Raw genomic sequence first — 22304 nt, forward strand, 5'->3', positions numbered from 1 at the left:
TTGGCCACCACAAAAAGAGCTGCTATAAATATTTTTGTACACATGAGTCCTTTTCCCATTTTTGTGATGTAGGGACACAGCCCTAGAACTGGGTAAAAGGGTATGCATATTTTTATAGCCCTTTGGGTATAGTTGGGTATAGTTACAAATTGCTCTCCAGAATGGTTGGATCAGCTCAGAGCTCCACCAACAATGAATTAGCATTCCAATTCTTCCCCATCTTCTCCAACATTTGTCATTTTCCTGTTTTGTCATGTTATCCAATCTGATAGATATGTGTTACCTCAGAGTTGTTTTGATTTGCATCTCTCTAATCAATAGTGATTTAGAGCATTTTTTCATATGACTACTGATAGCTTTAATTTCTTCCTCTGAAAACTGCCTATTCATATCCTTTGAACATTTATCAACTGGGGAATGACTTGTATTCTTGTAAATCTGACTCAGATCTCTATATATTTTAGAAATGAGACCTTTACACTAGTTATAAAAATTCTTTCCCAGTTTTCTGCTTCCCTCCTAATCTTGGTTGCATTGGCTTGTTTGTGCAATAACTTTTCAATTTATTGTAATCAAAATTACCCATTTTGTATTTGATAATGTTCCCCATCTCTTGTTTGGTCATAAACTCCTCCATTCTTTATAAATATGACAAATAAACCATTCCTTGCTTCCTTAATTTGTTTATAGTATCAGTCACAGGGACAGACAATTTCAAAGAATTTTAAATCGGAAGGAATTTTAAAAGACTATCTCCAAATCCCTTACATCACATAAAAAAAAACTATGGTTCAGGTAAGTTGTGATTTTCATTAAAAAAGTAAAATTTACAGTATCTTAGATTTCAGCAGGCACTTAAAGAGCATCTAAATCTAGGATCCTTGTTTCACAAAGAGAGAAACCAAAGATCAGAGAGGTACTCAAGATCACAAAACTAGTGGCAGAATTATGGGTTAAAGAAATCCAGGTCTCCTGAGTCCCAAAATGTTTTTTCTATCAAATTCCTCCCTCCTCTTTTTGTCCAAACAAGTTACTCTGATAAGCATTAAAAAGAAATGGAGAATCATTAGTACCTCTCTGGTCACTCCTTTTCCATCTCCTTTGCTGGATCTTTATCCAGTTCAGTACTCCTTAACTGGAGTTCTCCACCAAGGTTCTGTCTTGGGCTTTCTCTCTATATATATTATCTTGTTTGATGATCTCATCAGCTTTCATGGATCCAATTATTATGTCTATGTATATTATTCTCAGATCTATTTATCCAGTACTCACCTCTCTCCTAACTTCCAGGCTTACATCTTCAACTCCCTACTGAAGATCTCAAACTGGACATCTGAAATTCAACATGTCTAAAACGGGACTTATCCCAAATTCCCTTTGCCCCAAATCTCCCCTTTTCTAAACTTCTCTATTTCTGTCAAGGGCACCACTTACCTCCCATTCACCAAGGTTCACAAATTAGGTGTTATCCTCAACTTTTCACTCTCATCCCCAATCCATATCCAATCTATGACCAAGTCCTGTCAATTTTACCTTTGTAACATTTTTCATATACATCTCTTTCTCTTCTCTGCTAAAACTGCCATCCTGGTTCAAGCCCTCATCACTCATGACTAGACTACTGTAATAACCTTCTCTTTCATCTCCCTACCTCAAGTCTCTCATCACTCTCCATCTTCCATTCAATAATCAAAGTGATCTTCCTAAAGCCTGTCATCCATTCTACTCAATAAATTCCAGTGGTTCACTATTACCTCCATCATAAGAAAATATAAAATTCTCTGGCATGTAAAGGCCTTCATAATACAATCCCTTCCTACCTTTCTAGTCTTCTTATACTTATCCCCCCACATAGTCTATGATCCACTGACACTGGACTTTTTGCTTTTACTCACATACTGACACTCTATCTCCCAACTCTGTGCTTTTTCACTGGTTGTCCTCTCCCTCCTTTATCACTAATTCCTGGCTTTCTTCAAGTCTCAGCTCACATCCTGCCTTCTGCTAGAGACCTTTCCCAGAAATATGCTTAACATGATGGCACATGTATAACCTATATCAGACTGTTTTCCTTCTTGGGGAAGGGAAGGAGAAGGAGAAAAATTTGCAACTCAAAATCTTACAAAAAAATGAATGTTGAAAACTATCTTTACATGTAATTGGAAAAAATAAAATATTACTTACAAAAGAAAGAGAGACAGACAGATCTTTCCCAGTCTCCCTTAATACTATACCCTGTACATATCTTGTATGACCATAGTTATTTACACGCTATCTCACCCATTAGAAAGTGAACTACTTGAGGACAGGGACAAATTTTGCCTTTCCTTGTATCACCAATGTTTAGAATAGTGCCTAGTACTTAGTACCTGTTTAATAAATGTTTGTCATCTCTTAATATTATTCCAACTAGATAGTGCAATGGATAGAGCACCAGCCTTGGAGTCAGGAGGATCTGAGGTCAAATTCAGCCTGAGACATTAGGTGTGTGACCCTGGGCAAGTCATTTAATCCTGATTGCCTCCCCCAAAAAATTATTCCTAGAAAGATTTGTTTTGTTTAACGATATACATCCCGGTAACAATGATTTTCTTTCTTTTCTTTTAAAGGGTAGAAGGGTTGGGAGGAAGAGAGGGGTGAAAGACAGGATGGTCAAAAAAAAAAAAGCAAGGAAAAGGAGAAAGTCATTGCATGAAAGAAAATGCATTTTTTTTTTAAATGCAGAGACCAGAACAGAAGGGAGGCCAGAAGGAATCATAAAGCAGCAAAACAGCTTTGAAAGCTACATATTTAATTTATTATACACTTTAAAAGAAAAGCAAGTTGTATATAAGAGAGATTTGTAGTTTTGTGTACAAAAACTTCTTTATCTGTTTAAAAAAGAAATAAAGACATATTCCTGGACCTACAATAGAAGAACTATCCCCACATATCTCTATAATCATTCTCTCGGGATGAATCTTAATGTCCTTATATAGGAAGTCCCAAAAATTTTGGTCCAGTTTTTTAATAGCTGAAAATTGCACTAAGACTTTTAGGAAACCCTGTATAAGTAGTAAGTGGCACTGGGAAGGAAGGCAGTCTAAACTGTCAATATGCTTGGGGTGGGGTAGGTGGGAGGATTACTTTCCTCCTTTCATGGAAATATGGCTTTCTTTAGTTCACTCCTCCTACTGCAAGTAGAGATTTGAATTAACCCCCTCCTTCCCACAACTCTTAAAAAATAGCAGTTTGAAAAAAATGAACAATTTGAAAGTGAAAGTAAGATAACCCATATGTTGCCTGCTTTTAGCCTGGGGCTTCAGCAATCTAGCCCCAAATATATTCTCTTCTCCTTGAACTATAATCTCAGTTCAATATGTAGTTCAAACCTCTATTCAGTTTGTACTGGTGAAATTCAAACTGGCTGCATGTAATTTCAGTACTTTAAATCTGCTTCCTTTCTAGGTCTGTACCTCCTCCATTGACAATCTCACCACTAGCATTCAAGCAAGCAGAACTGGCAGAGATTCAAAGGGCCATCTGGACTTTAATATGTTGTCACATGCATACTGAAAAAACACTTAAAACAATCCTATTTTAAAAACAGTCACAGCCTGCAGCTGCAAGTTGGGAGTGGGAAGGGGAGAGGAGAGTAGAGGGAATAGTGTGAGGTAGATAGATAACTAGAGTAAATCTCAGTCTCTAGGAAAACAGTGAGGGGGGCAGTAGGGAGTCTCCAGGCAGTCTTCCCAACAATCCCATTCCTACATCTCATTAGACTGTGGCTCTGGAATGTCTTTCCCTGGTTCAGGAAGGAACAGCAAGGGCTTTTCTCAAGGTTCTCCAACATTCCTCCCTTTTCACTGCGAAATGATGAGTCTAGTAGCTTCCTGCTTGGCATATGATCTTGGGTTGTGACATTATCCTGACTTCAGCCTTTGCTATTATCTACCTGCCTGGCCCAGTCATAGTATCTGATCTCTTTTTCCACCCACAAATTTTTTCTCAAAGGTGGGAGGAGCAAATCTGTAAATCTAGGTCAGAATGAGCTGTACTCTGGGTAGCTCAAGTTCAAAAAATCCTCAGAGCCCAACGAACATTGAGAAGACCATTTGCCAACAGAAAGCCCTACTCATATTCTTGTGCAGAGTTTTAGAGCTTGGTAGAGCTATAAAAGGTGAGTTAAATTATATTTATCAAGGATTAATACAAACTATGGACTGCCTATAGAAGGTCTGCTTATTTATTTCCTTTCACCTATTAGGCAGCATTCTCCCTATTGTCTCTGAATTCGAGTCAAAACTGGAAAGACAAGCACTGGCAAGCAGGCATAATGAAGCACCTGCTTGCTGGGATGAACCAAATCCCTAGTACTTTAAGAACATCACAAACTGCGTGGGGATTTTCCAAGTTGAAAAAAACAACAAACCTCCACCTACTCCTGAATTTCCCCTAGAAGTCATGTGCCTAGTATAGAGTTCTTTGAAATGTGAAACTTGGTAGAGTTCCATTCAACTTCCTTTGTAAAATTTATATTACTCTTCAGTTGTTTCAATTGTGTCCAACACTTCATGAATCCTTTTGGGGTTTTCTTGGCAAAGATATTTAGGGTAGTTTGCCATTTCTTACTCTGTTTTAGAGATGAGGAAACAGAGGCAAACAGGGTTAAGTGACTTGTCCAGGGTCAGAAAGCTAGTAAGCATCTCAGGCTAGATTTGAACTTAGGTATTCCTGACTCCAAGTCCATCACTCTACCCATTGTGCCACATGGTTACCCTTGTAAAATCAATGAATTTATTTATTTTTTATATTTTAAGTTTCTGTAAAGACATAATTTCTGAATCTAGTTCCTCTCCCTTTTATCACCAAGCTGTACTCCCTTATCATAAGTGAATTGTGGTCTACAAAGTTTCTTTGTTCATGGCACAGTATTCTTTGTTGTAGGGAATCTGAGTATATTGGATGTTAAAGTTGGCAATAACGAAGGGTTTCCATGAAGTTGGACCTCCAGGCCTATTACTTAAGCCTTGGAATTCCTCTATCCACTTACTTACCTTCTTCTTTCTTTATTTCCCCAGGACTTGCAGAAGAAAATGCAGATAGATATGCTATTGTGACCTTCATGAAACACTAATCTGGAAAGAGTAGTCAGCAAACTGAAGCTGGGAGCAAAGGCTGGTGAGTTTGGAAGTCCCAAGATGTAAAAAGGAATTCTGTACTGATATAGAGGAAAGAGCTCTGAACAATGATTCAGAAGACCTGGATTTTAGACATGGCCCCAGTACTTACTGTGTGACCTTGGACAAGTTAAATTCTCCATGAGCATCAGTTCATTCATCTTTCAAATGGAGATAAATATCCCTGCCTCTCTCTCAGGGCTGTTGTGAGAATCAAATTAGAATGTGAAATTGGGTTTTGAAAACTAAAGAGCTATGCAAATTTAAGGTGTTATTTTGATCTTTATCCCAAACAGCTGTCACAGGATCATAAGAGATTTCAAGCTGAAAGGGACCTTAGATGCCATCTAGCCTAACCCCTTCATTTCACAAATGACAAAACTGAAGCCCAAAGAAGTTAAGTGACTTGAACACATCAGTTCTCAAGTACAATCAAGGAAAGACCTTGCTTTCACTCCCAACCCAAGCATGCCCCACATCCCTTCAAATCTCTCCTTCTCTACTGGCTTTTTCCATTCTATCTACTAAAAGAATATGTCCAGATCTCCTTCAATCTTAAAAAGACTTTTCCTTGACTCGTATTCCATTTCTCTCTGCCTCTTCAATACTGAACTTACTTGAAACATTGGATTTTAAAGTAATAATATTCCTATTTTCTTACTACCCCCATCACCTACTGCAGTGCCCAAAACATAGTAGGCTTAAAAAATATTTGCTGATTGATACTCCTCTCTCCTCAAAACTTTGCAATTGGATTTTTACCATTCCCTTTCTCCCATTACTCTACTGAAACTGCGTTCTCAAAGATCACTAATAATTCCTAATGACCAAATCCATTGTTTCTTTATAGCCTTCATTCTTCTTAATTTCTCTTTAGCATTTACATCTGTATGCCGGTATTATGCCAACACCCTAATACCATGCTTCTCTAAGCAATTCCTCTCAGTGACCTCTGCTGGCTACTTGACTGCCTGATGTGGGTATTTCCAAAGGGGCTGTCCTTGGCTCTCTTTATGCCCCCACCTACAACTTCAGCCATGAACTCTATATAAATGAACCTCAAATATATCTCTTTTATCCTGACCCCTCTTGAGCTACAGGCCTACATCTCTAATTGCCTATAAGATACAGATACCTGGATATCCCACTAGCACCTAAAACTGAGATGACTGTCTTCCTTCAAAACATGATTTTCCTTCTAGCTTAACTATTTCCTGCAACACCATCTTTCTCACCTTCTCCATCATATTCAAAAATGTGAGATTATCTTTGACACTGATCACCCAAATCCAGTTATCAGTTCTGCCTCCATACCAGCTATCACATTCAACTCTTCCTCTCTATTCCCACTATACTACCTAAGCAGGAATAATAAGAGGCAGCATCTCATGCTACAATGAAAAAAGCACTGTATTTAAAGACAGTTGCAATCAGGATTAAAACCCCACTTCATTTACTTAGGAGCTATGTGGCCATGGACAAGTCATTTAACTTGCCTGGTCCTTACATGCTCTACCTTTAAAATAAACTCCTACACCTCAAGAATAATATAGTTGGAGAAGACCTCTGAGGTTGTCTAGGCACGATATTTTGGGGAATAAATCCAGCTAAGGATACAGAAAAAAAGGATTAAGTAAATAAGAAAAGAACTAAAAAAAGAGCAATTTCATGAAAACCCAGAGAGGAGCAGTCAGGAGAAGAGGGTGGTCAATAGTGTCAAATGTACAGAGAGATCAAGAAGAATGAAGACTGAGAAAAGGCAATTAATTTGGCGTATAAAATCAGTGAGGTCTTTGGAAAGTGCAATTTCAGTTTAGTGATGATGTCTAAATGTAGATTGTAAAATGTCTAGAAAAGAGTGAGTGGAGGAGTTTCAATTTCAACTGAGATAGCTACTTGAATGGGAGGCAGACCAATCAACTTCCACATACCTACTCCAGCAAAACTGTGAAGTTTTCAACAGCCTAAATAATGATCAAGTAATCCATTAAGAAACTTAGTAAGTAACTTCTTCAACCCCAGAACTGCACAAAAAGTAATGAAATACAGTAATGAAATCACAGGACCTATCCTTATGTTAATACCATCCCTGGATGTAGTGTCTTGTAAAAAAAGAAAGAAGAAAAGAAAAAAGGAAAAATGGCTTTATCAAATTAGGCAAAGTACATGAGGTTGTAGGGATGATAGTAGTAGCAATAATAATAGTAGAAGTAGCAATAGCAGCAGCAGAAGTAGCCATTACACCCATATACTTGGGCTGTTAACAATAGCCACCACAGGTCCTCCTGCATCCCTTTTCATACTGTTACTACACTGTTTCTGTTTCATACTGTTACTGTTATATACCAAGTACTTAGATCTGGCCATGTCACATCCTGGTTAATAAATATTTAATTTATTTTTAAAAATCTAAACTCTCAACTGCCTATAAAGTTAAATTGAAACTTCTTGGCTAACATTCATGACCCTCAAAAGGGTCACCTTACTTTTCCAGACTTATTTCATGTTATTCCCCTCCATGTACTTGATAGCTCAGTCAAAGCAGACTCAGTCCTCCAATCACGCCTCTGTGTCTCTGATCACATTGTTTCCTTTGCTTGAAATGTCTTTCTGTTTCCACCTACTTCTCAAATTCCTATATGTTCATTAAACCCCAACTCAAACGTCACTTGTCCATGAAGCTTTCCCTGATCCCTTGTCAGTAACAGTCTTCCCCTTCATATAATATTTTGTTCAGCAACTATTTAATGTACCCATATAATACTGTGTATTAGTTATCTGAATTTGTCTTATTCCCCCTACTAAACTATAAACTTTAAGGATGGGCATAACGTCTAATCAAAGTTTTGTACCTCCCCAGTTCCTAGCACAAAGTGTATTCTTGATAAATTTTTTTAAATGAATGAGCCAAAAAACAAATGAGTTTGCCATTCACAGGTCAAGAACATACGTTTTCTTTACCTTATCCTGGATATGGAACAACATAAAAAGGAAAGGCATTTTTATTACAGCCTCCATCTCTAATTGCAAAACTTCACTATATGACTATAAGGTTAGATGTAGTCTTCCTCCCAAAATAAAACATATTGTTTCACACAAGCCAGTGTAAATTAATTTTGATTGTAATTTAAAGATAAATTATAATATCAAAACTCTACTACCTACTCAAAGTTCCATGAACATCATTTTAATAAAAACAAAACATAACTTTAAACACACTGTCTCTCAGACACACTTTTCATAGAAAATCTACTGGAATCCAAAAATTACAGGAATATCTTTATATTACTTATAATTTCACTATTTACTGTGAGGGTGGAAAAAGTAATCCTATCACATCTACCTATCAGGCTTCAAAATAATCTGAAAGTAATTTTGTAAAAAGAAGAAAGAAGGCCAAAATACTAGGTACTTTTTTCATCATGTTTAATGAATAAAAATATCAGTGATTTTTAGTCCTAACACAGAATATCCGGATCCCAACTTGTTAATGTCAAAAACATTATGATTGATAAATACTTTCTTGACCTTGGTCAAAAAACTAATCCAGCCCAGCTTCATAACCTCTATAATTTCTGACCAAGTGCCAATTTAGAAAAAGGAGTTGAAGGTTCTGAGAAAAAGTTAATCCCCTTAATTAAGTAGTATGAGCACTGAGAGTTTAACTTCAAAGAAAATCATTTGATTTGTAATAATACACTTGTGAAAAAGGAACAGCTAACAGGGACAACTAATTTACCCTTTTTCTAAAAGAGGAGGTGAAGATAAATGAAACAAACCCTATACTATATTTTTTCCTTTCACGTGGAAACCCTGCAGTAAGAAGAAACCGTAGCCTGGTTAATTCTCAACCCCACCCAAAAAAGGCAAAAGGCCTAGTAATTCTGTCTTCAAGCTTCACATTATTAGTCAACATACATACAGAAATTTTCCGTCCTATAATAGAAGTTAAGTTTTGAGTATGATATTGAACTCACCTTCCTCTTCCTCTGTTTTAAGTACCATTTTGTCCAATTGGATAAAATATGAAGGTCTCAGTCAAGTTTATTCCTCTCAATTGATTTCTTCTGGTAAAAAAAAAAATGTAACCAAAGAGAAAGCTTTCCAAACTAAGTAAGATTTTGTGGGCCAGAAATACCTGTAAATCTGTCTAGCCACTAAGACAGCTCAGAGCTGCTTCCTGAACTGAAAGCTACAAATACACAGAGCCAATCAGTAAACAGCCAGAAAAGGAGTGTCATTCCCTGTTGAATCACCACCACCTAGTTCCTGTCAAGCTGAAGTACCTTCCTATAAAGAAAGTTAACTCTTTTAGCACCTAGAGTTTGTCTAACAGGGTGACAAATTGTTAGAGCAGTTCAACTCTCTTCACAAACACAAGCAAATCAGATTTAACCACTAGAATTGCCTGCTCTCTTATCCTTTAGCCCCAATTCTTAGATTACAACAGGAAAAAGCCCTGTCTTCTCATAATTAGATTATAGTTTAGTTCAAAAGAGGATGACTAGTCAGAGTTCATGACATCACAGGTCAAATAGGTAAGATTTTACAAGCCAATTAAAGTTCAAAACCTTGCATATATAGTAAGCTCAATAAATGGATGGTATGAACACGCAAAACACAAATCTAAAGCAAAATGCCAAACATGATGAGTTCTTCCTTAATCATCAAGCCACTTTTTCTAATGTACCTACTCAGCAACTTTTTTCTTGTACAACCCCTATCAAGTCCAATGTGACTCTCATATTGATGGAGATGAAAACCCAATCTTTTTCAAGGGGCGTGACAGTGTTGGCAAGACATCAAAGACTTTTACCAGTCCACCTTCAGGGATTCATCCTTTGGGTGCTCCTGACTTCCATCTTTGAGAAATAAGATGAAAGAGTCCAATCCCGTGAAGTGGGTTACTACTCTAGAGTTACTACTCTAGAGATTCAGGGGAGTATTCCCCTTGGGGGAGATCTCAATAAGAGAGTTCTTTCATTCTGTACTGCCTGGTATATATTCTTATATGTAGACCTTCTCTGATTTCTGTTTGCCACGATTTGGATAAATAGGTTTATTTGTTACGTGTATTCATTGTGGAACTAGTATTAAGTGGAAAAGTAGTCAAGTCTTGGATACAAAGTTTGGGGTCCCCCTCCTTCCAGAAATGATAAAGCGATCAAAAGTTAGATAGAACCTATCTCTTAGATGAACATTATTTAAGGAAGCACATAGATATATTTCTGGGCCAGAACTCTCTCACTTTCATTGGGGGTAAGTCAGTTCAACTAAGAGAAGGTTATGGATCTCACCCAAAGGGAATACTCCCTGAAGTCTCTAGAGTAGCAAGCTGGGAATAGGGACTACCTCCTCCTTTCATGTCTTCCCAGAGTCTTTTCCTTTAGCAACCTGAACTTCTTCCATCTTCTCTAAGGAGAGCAGAGTAGTGACCTCTGGCCCCAACTTCCTACGTCCCCTCATACCAGGAATGAAAGTCTCCTATGGAGAAGGGTGGGGATGAAAGAGGCTAGAGATATCTATTCTGCCTCCCTCAGCCATACAAGGATTGATTTCCCATTCTCTTCCTTCCAACATTATCTTTTTTTTTTCTTAATTATTGCTTTGGTTTCCTGATTAGTCTTCCTGTTTTATTCAGATTTATCCTTTTCCCTATCTATCCTCCATGTAGCTGCCAATAGTGATATTTATATGATGTGAGTTTGGCAATGTCACTCTCCATTCTGTAAATTCCAGTGGCTCTCTAATGCCTCTAGGTTTAGTGCCTGGCACATAGGAGGCATTTAATAAACGTTTGCTGACTCGACTGTGGTATCAAATATAGATGCCTTTATTTGCATTTGAAGCCCTTGATGGCCTGATTCCAGCTTCCTTTCCAGTCTTATTGTAACACTGTTCCCCTTCACATGCTCTGTGGTCCTGCCAAATAGACCTTGCTGTTCTGCACACATGACATTCCAACTCCTATATGCATGCTGGCACTACTACCTCCTCTCCTCTGCCTCCTGAAATCCCTGGCTTTCTTCATGGTTTAGCTCAAACACCACTCCCTATATAAAGCCTTTCCTAATCCAGTCCAACTGCTGCTCTTTCCCCTGCTCTCAAAAAATTACCTTGACAGTATTTTACATATCCTTAAATGCATACATGCTGATTCCCCCAATTAAATGTTAAGTTCTTTGTGGGCAGGGACTGTTTGTCTTTGTACTTCTAGTGCCTAGCACAGTGATTAGCACACAAGAGCTGATTAATAAATTCCTGATTAATTTATCTTGGTGATTTTGTTTGTACCACCTCCTGTGGTCAAAATGGACTTCTACTGATCCCTTACTCCCCCCAGTTAATCTCCATAGGCTGAAATACATCCTTCCCTTCAAGCTACAATTCATGTACTTTCTCCTTGATGAAGACTTCCCTAACTCTATCCAATTGATTCCAAATTTTTCATATCACTTTGCCTGAAAAATTCCTTTGTACTTTTCACATTCTTACATCTCCATTACTGATATCACCCTAGTCCCCATATAACATCTTAAGTACCTTGAGAAGAGAATCTGTGTCACTGGTATCTTCATATCCCCAGCATAATCTTTTGCATATCCTAAATGCTTGATAAAAGTTGATCTAATAGAATGTTTATGAAGCATACATATATATAATATATTTACATATATTGTACATCTGAGAACTCCTCCACCAATGTAGATCAGCAACTTGTTTACAATTTCATAGTCTTAGAGAGTGATCTCAGGCACTGAGAGGTAAAGTGACTTGCCCATGGTAACACAGCATGGGTCAGAGTAAGGTCTTTGAACCCCTGTCTTCCTGACTCCCAAGCTGGCTTTCTATCTACTAGACCTCTGAGGTGAGGTATTTACAACTGAGAATTTTGTCAAGAGAATGTATGCTTCACAGATAGGTTGCAAATGGCCCTAAGTTCTCTTCCAGCTATAAGTCTGGTTCTAGGAGTTATACTTTAATATTTCAGTGAATCTATATCCTCTTAAATGCAGGTATTCTCCTCTGATGATATGGGTGGATTTTACTCACAGAATCTAGTAGAAGCCTTCCTAGTAACATTACAAAGGATACCAGTCCAGTTCTCAATATCTTATCTACTGCTCCTTTCTGACCATATATTTCCTGGATGATTTTTATGCCACTTCTTATGCACTCGTCAATTTTGGTAATATGCTGACATCAAATTATGCACATATTTTTTTTTCTATTGCCCTCTGGGTCTCCCAAAGTTTTAAGTTTCTCCCCCAACAAGTTTCATCTTATATACATGCTAAGATTCCTTGACAGAAGCAAAAACAGACAACTCTGTCCAATAATGTCTGATTATTAATGTCAGGCAAGAAATAAAGCTGAAGAGATATGCTTGCTAAAAATACTCACCAGAGTCATAGAGGATATCCATATGTTCAAATAGAAGAAAAAATTCACAATAAGTGATGAGGTCTTCAGCTGTTCTTGTTTGTGGATGACACTGTACTGATAAAATAAAGCCACAGAGCACTACAAAGCCTCACTAATAAGATCCATAACTCATTCAAAAGAGTTTAGCCTAACAAACCACAGAAGAAAATCCAAGTAGATGAAAAATGCTTTGTGCCCAGACTATCATATGGAATTGGATATATAACTCATTGAGTTAGTCCCTCATTATATTTATTGTGAAGAAAAAATGTAGAGAGACAATGAGATGGTTCCAGAATTAAATAAAAGAAACAAAAGTTGGCTGGAATTTCATTTAGGAAACTGAATCAGAAACTTATCTTTGTAAAAAAAAATTGTTATTTTTGTTGATAACTTTTGTTTTTAAGTCACAATCATTTCTCAATATTGCATCCCTGTCCTACCCAATAAGCCCTCCTTTATAACAAATGTGTTTTTAAAGGGGGAAAAAGTAGTTCAGCAAAAACTAATTAACATATCCACTACGTCTGACAACATATGCAATATTCTATACTTATAGTCCCTTCTTATCAACTCTTTTCCAGGACCAACTCTGGTTTAGACCAACACTGTTTCTTTTTCTGTTTATTCAGCATATATTGTTATTGTCATAATATACATATCCTTTTCTTGGTTCTGTTTTCTTCTCTCTGCATTTGGTCTTCTTCGGCAACGAAGAAAGAATACACACGCATCAGCTTATACAAGTTTCCCCCATGCTTTTCCATTTTTTTCATATACATCTTTTCTTAACATATAAGTAACATTTAATTACACCCACTTACCACAACTTGTTTAGCTACTCCCTGATCAAAAAATGACTACTTTGTTTCTTGTTGTTTGTCATTAAATAGTGCTGCTCTGAATATTTTTATGTATATAGGACAAAAGTATAGTGGGATCTCAGGGTCAATGTGTATGGACAGTTTAGTCATTCTTTTTGCATAATTAACAATTGTGGTCCAGAATGGTTGAGCCAATTCACAATTCCATTAATGGTGCATTAAAGTGTTTGTCTTTCCAGTCCCTCCCACACTGACTATTCTCATTTTCTATCACCTTTGTCAATTTGCTAGATATAAGGTAAAACCTCAGAGTTGTTCTTATTTGCATTTGTATTATTGATGTTTTGGAGCAATCTTTCATATGTTTGTTAATAATCTGTAATTATTCTGAGGAACTGTTTGTATCCTTTAAGCATTATCTACTGGGGAATGGTGCGTGTTCCTACATATTTGTGCTAATTCTCTAAATATCTTAGAATCCAGATTCTCATCAGAAATAATTGATGCCAAGATATTTTCCCAATTTAAAAACTCCCTTCTAATCCTAGCTACATTAATTTGGTATGCTCAAAAGAGTTTCAATTTGATATAGTCTAAATTTTTTTGTCTTTCGTGATCTACTTTATCCATAGTGTAGTTAAGAACTCCACCCCTATTTCCCAACCCCAAATTACATTTGTTAAAGGCACTTGATCTCATTCTCTTCTAATTTTCTGACAGAGTGATATTTCATTATGAGATGAGATCACATTATCAATTTTGAGCTTATTGTGGCATATGTTGCAAGGTGATCTAAATCTAATTTCTGCCAAAAGGCTTTTTTAGTTCACCCAGAGAGTTTTGTTGAATAGCGTCCTTTCCCAAGTTATTTGTGTTTTTGGATCTACAAAGTGCTGAATTGCTGAAATTCGTTTAAAAAAAAACAATCTATTTTTTTTTTTTTACACCAGCATTCCTTCATGTAATACTTTATGGTTGTAAACCACTGAATCTGAAGTAAACTTTCTCTCTAATACACCTAAATTCACATGAACTGGCAACAAAACTGTATATCATAGCCAGGTCCTTGAAGGTCTGGCAAGGTGAGACAGGACTCCAGTGGCTTTTTATTGCCTCCGGGAGCAAATACAAAATGGTCTGTTTGGCATTCAAAGTTCGAGAAGCTTTCCCCAATTCCCCTTAATTCCGGTGTTTTTCCTCTTTTCGTTATTTCCTATTTAGCTTGCTTTGTATATATCTGTTTGCATGTTGCCTCCCCCACTAAATTATAAGCTCACTGAAGGCAGGAACTGTCTTTGCCTCTTTCTATATCCCCAGAGTTTCGCACAGTACCAGGCACATAGTGGGCACTTAATATTTATTGTTTCATTGAACGATCTCCTCACTAGACTTTTAAATCAGGTTGAGAGAAACGATCTCTAACTGCTCTACTAGAAGCCTAGAAGGTCACACTAATGCTACATTTGGCCCCAAGCAGCACCCAGGACACAACATTCTATCCAGAAACACCCAACTTCTTGCTCATGCCTGCTGCAGGGAGGACTTACAAAGGTCTCCAAAAACACACTAACACTGGGAATGGAAAAGTAAAATGCTGTGCTGAAATCTAGCAAAAACTGAACTTAGTCATTCTGGAACAGAGATAGTACTTTTACTGTGCCTAGATTCATTAAAAAATGAGGTCCCCATTCTTTCCTACTCTCCCCAGCACTGTGATACTGCACCTCCAGTTGCCAAAGAATAAACCTTTCTTTTCAAGGAGGAAGTGTACCCCAGGTGTTCACTTCTTATTCCCATCAATCTCAACATACCTCTCCCAAAGTCTAGATTTTCCTGTCTCTTCTCTCGTGTTCTATGTAATGCCTGATCCATAATTAATAAACTTCTTCTCATCTTACACCACTTACTTTTACTCCTCCTTCCACCTTTTGAAACTGAGACCTCGATTCTTTCCTGATGGTATTCCTTCTGTTTAAGCACTTTTTCATTTATTTATATTTAATCATTTTATTTTTATGTTACACAGATACTTATCTCCCCTATTCAACTGTAAATTCCTTGTAGGTAGAGATTGTTTCATTCCTTGTGTCCCCTAGCTTATCACAGTGCCTGGAACAAAGTAAGTGCTTAATAAATGCCTATTGAATTATTGAATTCTCTGACTCCTCCTTAATTGATTCTCTCACCTACCATAGGAGCTGTTCCAAATCTTCTCCCCCCCCCCCCCCCCCCGTTCCACTTTCTCTTTAAGCCTATTCTGATACTCTAATGCCTCACACACTGCCTCATACTTCACAGGGGAAATTGAGACTATTCTTTGAAAGCTCCTTCTTCTTCTCTCCTCCCTATTTAACATACTTCTTTATTCCCTAGTATCTCCTCCTCCATTTCAGTCTTTCATAATGAGATGGCCCTTCTCCTTTCCAAAGCCAGTTCTTCTGTATATATCCTGTCCCCTCCTATCTTCTCTAGCAGATTGCCCCCACCAACATCCAGTTTCTCTTTATTTAATGTTTTCTTCTCTATTGCCTACAAACATCTATATCTCTTGCAGGTTAAAAAAAAAAAACCCGCTTTATCCTATCATGCCCATCAGCTACAGTAATGGATCTCTTTTTTTCCTTTTCTGCTAAATTTCTTGAAAAAGACATATCTACACACAATAAGTAACTATTTTCTCTCCTCTCGCTCTCTTCTAAACCCTCTGCAACCAAGCTTCCAACCTCATCATTCAATAGGCTGTTTTCGATGAAGTTATCAATAATTTCCCAACTGCCAAATCTACTGGTTTCTTCCCAATCATTCTCCTCCTTCACCTCTCTACAGTATTTGAGACTATTGTCCACTCCTTCTGGATACTCTCTCTTCTCTGGGTTTTATTCTGATCTCTCTTAGTTTTCTCCCTACCTATCTGGCTGCTCCTTCTGACTCTCTTTTGCTGTGTCTTCAGCCATGGTATACCTACAAATGCAGATGTCCTGCAAGAGTCTATCCTGGGCCCTCTTTACTTTTCTCTTTAAATTATCTTACTTGATGAGCTCATCAATTCCCATCAGTTCAATTATCATCTTTATGAAAGTGATTCCCAGATCTATCAATCTATAAATTAATCTAATTTCTCTTTTGAACTTCATTCCTGAACAATTCAACATGACCAAAACAGAGCTCATCTTACCTCACTTACCTTACCTCCTTCTAGGTTCAAATAGCAGTGTAACCTTTAACACTTCTCTCTCATTCTTCTCACAGAGCCCATTAGTTGTCAAATCTTGTTCCCCTTCTCTCCATCCATAAAGGCACCACCCTAATTTGGGCCCTCATCTTCTCTTCCCTAAAATAATCCAACAGCCTTCTAAGTGGACGTGCCATCTCAAATCTCTCCCTACTCCAATCCATTCTCCTCCACTGAGGTGCCAAAATGATGTTACTAAAGTATAGTATGTCATCACTCCTACTGCTTCCATAAACTCTATAGTCTAGTCATACTAACCCACTTGCTATTACTCATAGACAGTATTCACCTCTTGTCTTTACGTCTTTGCATACACTGACCACATACTTTGAATGTTCTCTCTCCTTACCTCTAACTCTTAGAATCCTAGGCTTTCTTTAAGACTTAACTGGAGCATCACCTCTCCCAGAAAGCTTTTTCCAATCCCTACAATTGCTAGTAACTTCCCCTCTAAATCTTCCTTCAATCTACTCTATTTATCTTGGATGCATTGATTTACATATGTTGTGTTCCCCTCAGAATGTAACTCTTTTAACATGACAAAACAGGAAAATGATACATGTTGGAAAAGATGTGGGAAAGTTGAAACACTAATTCATTGTTGGAGGAGCTGTGAGCTGATCCAACCATTCTGGAGAGCAATTTGGAACTATTCCTGAAGGGCTATAAAAATGTGCACACCCTTTGATCCAGCAATACCACTTCTAGGGCTGTATCCCAAAGAGATCATAAAAATGGGAAAAGAACCCACATGTACAAAAATATTTGTAGGAGCTCTGTTTGTGGTGGCCAAGAACTAGAAATCAAGGGGAGGCTCATCAACTGAGGAATGGCTGAACAAGTTGTGATATGTGAATATAATGGAATACTACTGTGCTATAAGAAATGACGAACAGGCAAACTTCAGAAAAACCTTGAAAGACTTATATGAACTGATGCTGAGTGAAATGAGCAGAACCAGGAGAACATTATACACAGTAACAGCCATAGTGTGTGAGGCCTGTTTTCACAGCAATGCAAGGCCCTAAAACATTTCCAAAGGACTCGATGCAAAATGCCCTCCACAGCCAGAAAAAGAACTATGGAGTCGGAATGCAGAATGAAACAGACGGTTTTCTCTTTTGTTATGTTTTGTTTTGTTTTTCTCATGGTTTCTCCCATTCGTTTTAATTCTTCTGTGCAACATGACCAATGTGAAAATGTGTTTAATTTTTAAAAAAAAGAATATAACTCTTCGAAGGCAGAAGCTGATTTTGCTTATTTATTTGTACTTTTTATATATTTGCCTTTTATTTAGCACAATTCCTGTACATAGCAAAGTGCTTAATAAATGCTTGTATTGGTTGATTAACTAAAAAAGGCAAAGACATAAGGGAAAGATATGTCGTATGTTATAAGGAAGGGAAATTAAAAAAAAAAGGACAAAATTACCTTGAATGTAATAAATGTTAAGACCATTTGAGGCAGATGAAAAACTTAGTCATATTGTTAAGACTCTAGGGACTAAATTAAGTACTAATGACTTCAGTGGGAGTAATGTGTGAAGCAGATGATTACACTTTCAAGAGTTTTTGATTCTGTACTATATTTTCACTTTCCACATTTTTATTTGTGACTTATTTTTAATGTAATTAGGCTCCTGATGCTTTTGGTATTGTTAAGGCTTATCAGACTGTTATTGTTTTCCTTTAAGTATGTACTTTTACAGGCAGTATACTGCATTCTCAAATTTGGTTTCATTACATCATGATCCAACATCTTCTTCCCAAAGGAAGGAATTCTAATAGAATAATGCAAACTGACAACAAAAATAGGATTCATAAAGGATTACAGATCTAGAGCTAAAAGGGACTTTCTGTAACATCCAGCAAACCCCTTTTACTTTAAAGATAATGTGAGATCCAGAAAGGTTAAGTGATGAGGCAACAGCTTTACACCACATTCTAATATAAACTAGTTCATATTTTTATAAGTAATGTGGTACAAAATCAAGGATGTTAAAACTTCCACTTGGATCCTCAAAATTAGGCAAAACCTATGTAATATGACCCCAACCAACATTGATTTTGTACTAATCAAACTATTATGATGCCATGAAATTTTTCTGGTAAGCCAATAGCCCACTTATAATATTCCCATGGAACTAATTGGTTTCTATAATGTTTTGGCTGTCATCTTTTCACAAAACATATTAATCCCATTATTTGGGGTATACCTGTACTGATAAAAATGAATTAGTATACATTTAGCAAAGAGAATCCTAAATGATACAAAGTGTTGATGACAAATCTAGAAAGAATAGAAAAAGTATGGACCAAGAAAACTGATGAGATAAAGCTCACAGCAGCTAAAAAAAAAATCAGTTATACCTCAATGGGATTTTACTACTGTGTTATAAAGCTATTGTCATAAAAAGTCATATTGTGATAAAAAAAAGAAATAATAGAACCCTTTACACTTAGTTATAAGTCACTTGAAAAAAACCAGAACTCAAACAAAATAAATGAATACCTACAAAAATAAAAAATCCAAAAATTAACAGAATATCAAAGAAATGTCATATAATCCAATCTCAGAAAAGGAAACTGAACCAGCAACAAAAGAACAAAGGAAAAATTCTGTGATCCAAATAGATTTAAAGAATAATTGCATAAAACTTTTAAAGAACAATTAGCATGTATAATACAAAATTATTCTCAAAAATTGAGAGAAAAAAAGCACTCAAACTCCTATTGTAAGACAAATATAATCCCAATATCTAACCAGGGATATACATCATTAATGAATGTCAATTCTAAAATTTTAATAAAATTGTGGCAATAAAACTACAGAAATTTATACTAAAAAAAATAACAATTCGGAAAGATCATGTTGGCTTTACACCAGGAATGTCAGGATGATTTAACATTAAGAAAACAAAAGTATCAAAAATCCCGTGATTATTTTATTAGATGCAGAAAATTTCTTTGACAAAGGACAATACTCAACTATGGCTGAACCAGCATGGAGAGATCTTTTCCTAATATGATAAAAAAAAAGTATTTAAAACTAGAAGTGAGCATTATCTGCAAGGAGGAAAAATACAGGAATAATTCAAGGATGCCTATTTCCACACCACTTGATATAGTTCTAGAAATGCTAGTGATAGCAGTAAGAGAAAAGAAAAAAATTAAAGGCAAAAAAGTAAGAAAAGAGGAAACAAAATGATCCCCATTTGCTGATGACATGATACTTTACTAAGCAAATTTGGGCGAATCAGCAAAGTTACTCATCAACAATTAGTAGCTTCAACAAGGTTGCAAGAAAAAATTAACCAACAAAAATCAACAGCATTTGTATGCAATAGCAACAAAATCCAGAAGGCAATAGGAGAAAGGGAAATCCAGTAAAAAAAAAAAAAAAAGAAAAGAAACTATAAAATGCATAAAATAACCTGGAAATCCATCTTCCAAATTATAATATATGTGTATATAGTACATATATGTATGTATGTATGTATGTATGTATATACATATATATATATTTACGTAATTACAAAGTGCCCTTTAAAGAAATAAGGGGCAATTTAAATAGCTGGAGGAATGTACAATGTTCAAGACTAGGCTGTTGGGCAGTCAGTAAATAAACATTTAAGTGACAACTATGCACCGGGCACTGTGCTAAGCACCAGGGTACATGAGAGCAAAAACACAGCACCTTCTCTCAAGGAATTCCCCTCGGAATGAGGGAGACAACATGTAAAAAACTTTATATAAAAGATATATACAATGTAAATGGAAGGTAAAAAAGAATGTGGTCAAATGTCCCTTTTCTTTGACCCAGAGAGTCCATTGCAAGGAATTTACTCAAAGTAGGTCAATGTCCAAAAAAAAGGTCCTATAAATGCTAAAACAGCAAAAACCTGGAATGAATAAATTGTAATATACATCTCCATTGTCAAATTCAAATAGAAAGTGATCCCTGTAGGCCTCATATTGACTCAGAAAACCTCAAATTAACATTCTCTATGTTGTATTGTATTTTTATTTATTTTGTTAAACATTTCCCAATTACATTTTAATCTACTTCTACAGATTGGTACCTCTGATGCATAATCTGCTTCTACAGATTGGTACCTCTGATGCATAATCTGCTTCTACAGATTTGGTACATCTGATGCATATAATTACAGAGAGAAGGGGATTTATATGAATTGATGCAAAGAGAAGTAAGCAGAACCAGGAAAACCACATAGACAATGAAAACAGAAAGAATACCACCATAATCAAAAATGAAAGCTTCATAATTATAATGACTATGCTTGGACACAAAAAAGAAATACGAAAAGATATTTCCCTTTCAATCTCTTTCCTCTCCCTCCTTTGCAGAAAACACATGCCTGGTGAGTGCAGACACAGTGGGGCAGAGACAATACTGTCTGTGGGCACTAGAGGAGGTCAGAGGTCTTGGTTTGGTTTCAAGGTCAGAGAGGAGAACTGAAGGAGAATACGAGGACAGAGGCACCATCCCCCATACTCCAGGACTAGAGGTGATAACAAAAATAAAGCTATTAAAAGAAAAAGCACAGGCAAAGGAGAAAGATTTCAATCATACAGAGCTACTATGGGAGTAGAGAAGACCAGGGTTCATCTTCAGAAGGGATAATGAAGCAAAGAAACCCTCTTTTACCCCAAAGAATAATGTCAAATAGTCACTTGCCCAAAAAGAATTCACAGAAGAACTTTAAAAAGTCTTTAAAAATCAAATGAGATTGAGGAAAAACTAAAAAAGAACAATCCAAGAAAAAAGAAGATTATGAAAGGAAAGCCAACCAATTAGAAAAGGAGACCTAGAATCTTTAGGAAGAAAATGACACCTTGAAAATTAGAATTGGGCAAGGGGAAGCCAGTGAAGTTATAAGAGATCAAGAAATAATAAAACAAAATATAAATGAAAAATAAGAGATATGAAATATCTCATCAGAAAAACAACTGATCTGTTGAACAGATCAAGAAGAGAAAACATAAGAATAATCAGACTACCTGAAAGCTATGATCAAAAAATATATATAAATCTTGATACAATAATACAAGAAATAATTTTTAAAAATTGTCCTGCAGCATTAGAACAAAGGAGGAAAGCAGAAATAGAAAAAAAAATCCCCCAATTACCACCTGAAAGAGATCCTACAAGAAAAACCCACAGGAATACTATAGTCAAATTCCAAAACCACCACCTCAAGGATAAATATTATGAGCAACAAGAAAAAAACAACTTACATATGGTGGTACCACAATTAGGATCACACAAGACCTAGCAGTGGTGACACTAAAAGACTTCAGGTCTTAGAACACTATCAGACAGCAGAAGAACTGGGCTTCTGGCTGAAAATATCATTCCCAGCAAGGCTGAGCATAATTCTGAATGAAAAAAAAAATGGACATTTAATGAATTTTCAGACTTTCATAACTTTTGTTAAAAAAACTGAAATTAATAAAATATTTGACACACAAGAGCCAAGAGAAACCTGAGGTAAGTACCAAAGATCAATTATAAGGGACTCAATAAGAACCAAGTGCTTACTTTTTATATAAGTAAAATGTAAAACATATGTCTAAGATTGTAATTAGTAACTGGGTAGTTCATAAGAAAGACTGGGCATGATATGACTTCAAAAAGTAAAAT

At 36.3% G+C, this 22304-nt stretch overlaps 1 protein-coding gene across 3 annotated transcripts in view; it reads right to left on the minus strand.

Annotated features, from left to right (window-relative positions):
* The window catches only part of CYTH1 (cytohesin 1), a 168580-nt gene that overhangs the window by 77920 nt on the left and 68356 nt on the right, over positions 1–22304 (minus strand). For 2 of the 3 annotated variants that reach the window (XM_072645185.1, XM_072645188.1), the window contains exon 1: positions 9137–9361. The exons of the other annotated variant lie outside the window; for it this stretch is intronic. In XM_072645185.1, the coding sequence (XP_072501286.1) occupies positions 9137–9164 (28 nt within the window). In that variant the 5' untranslated portion in view covers positions 9165–9361. Of the gene's footprint in view, positions 1–9136; positions 9362–22304 lie in introns of those variants that run through there. 3 annotated transcript variants of the gene reach the window in all.

The sequence above is a fragment of the Notamacropus eugenii genome, chromosome 2, assembly GCF_028372415.1.
Source record: "Notamacropus eugenii isolate mMacEug1 chromosome 2, mMacEug1.pri_v2, whole genome shotgun sequence".
Taxonomy (NCBI): Eukaryota; Metazoa; Chordata; class Mammalia; order Diprotodontia; family Macropodidae; genus Notamacropus; species Notamacropus eugenii.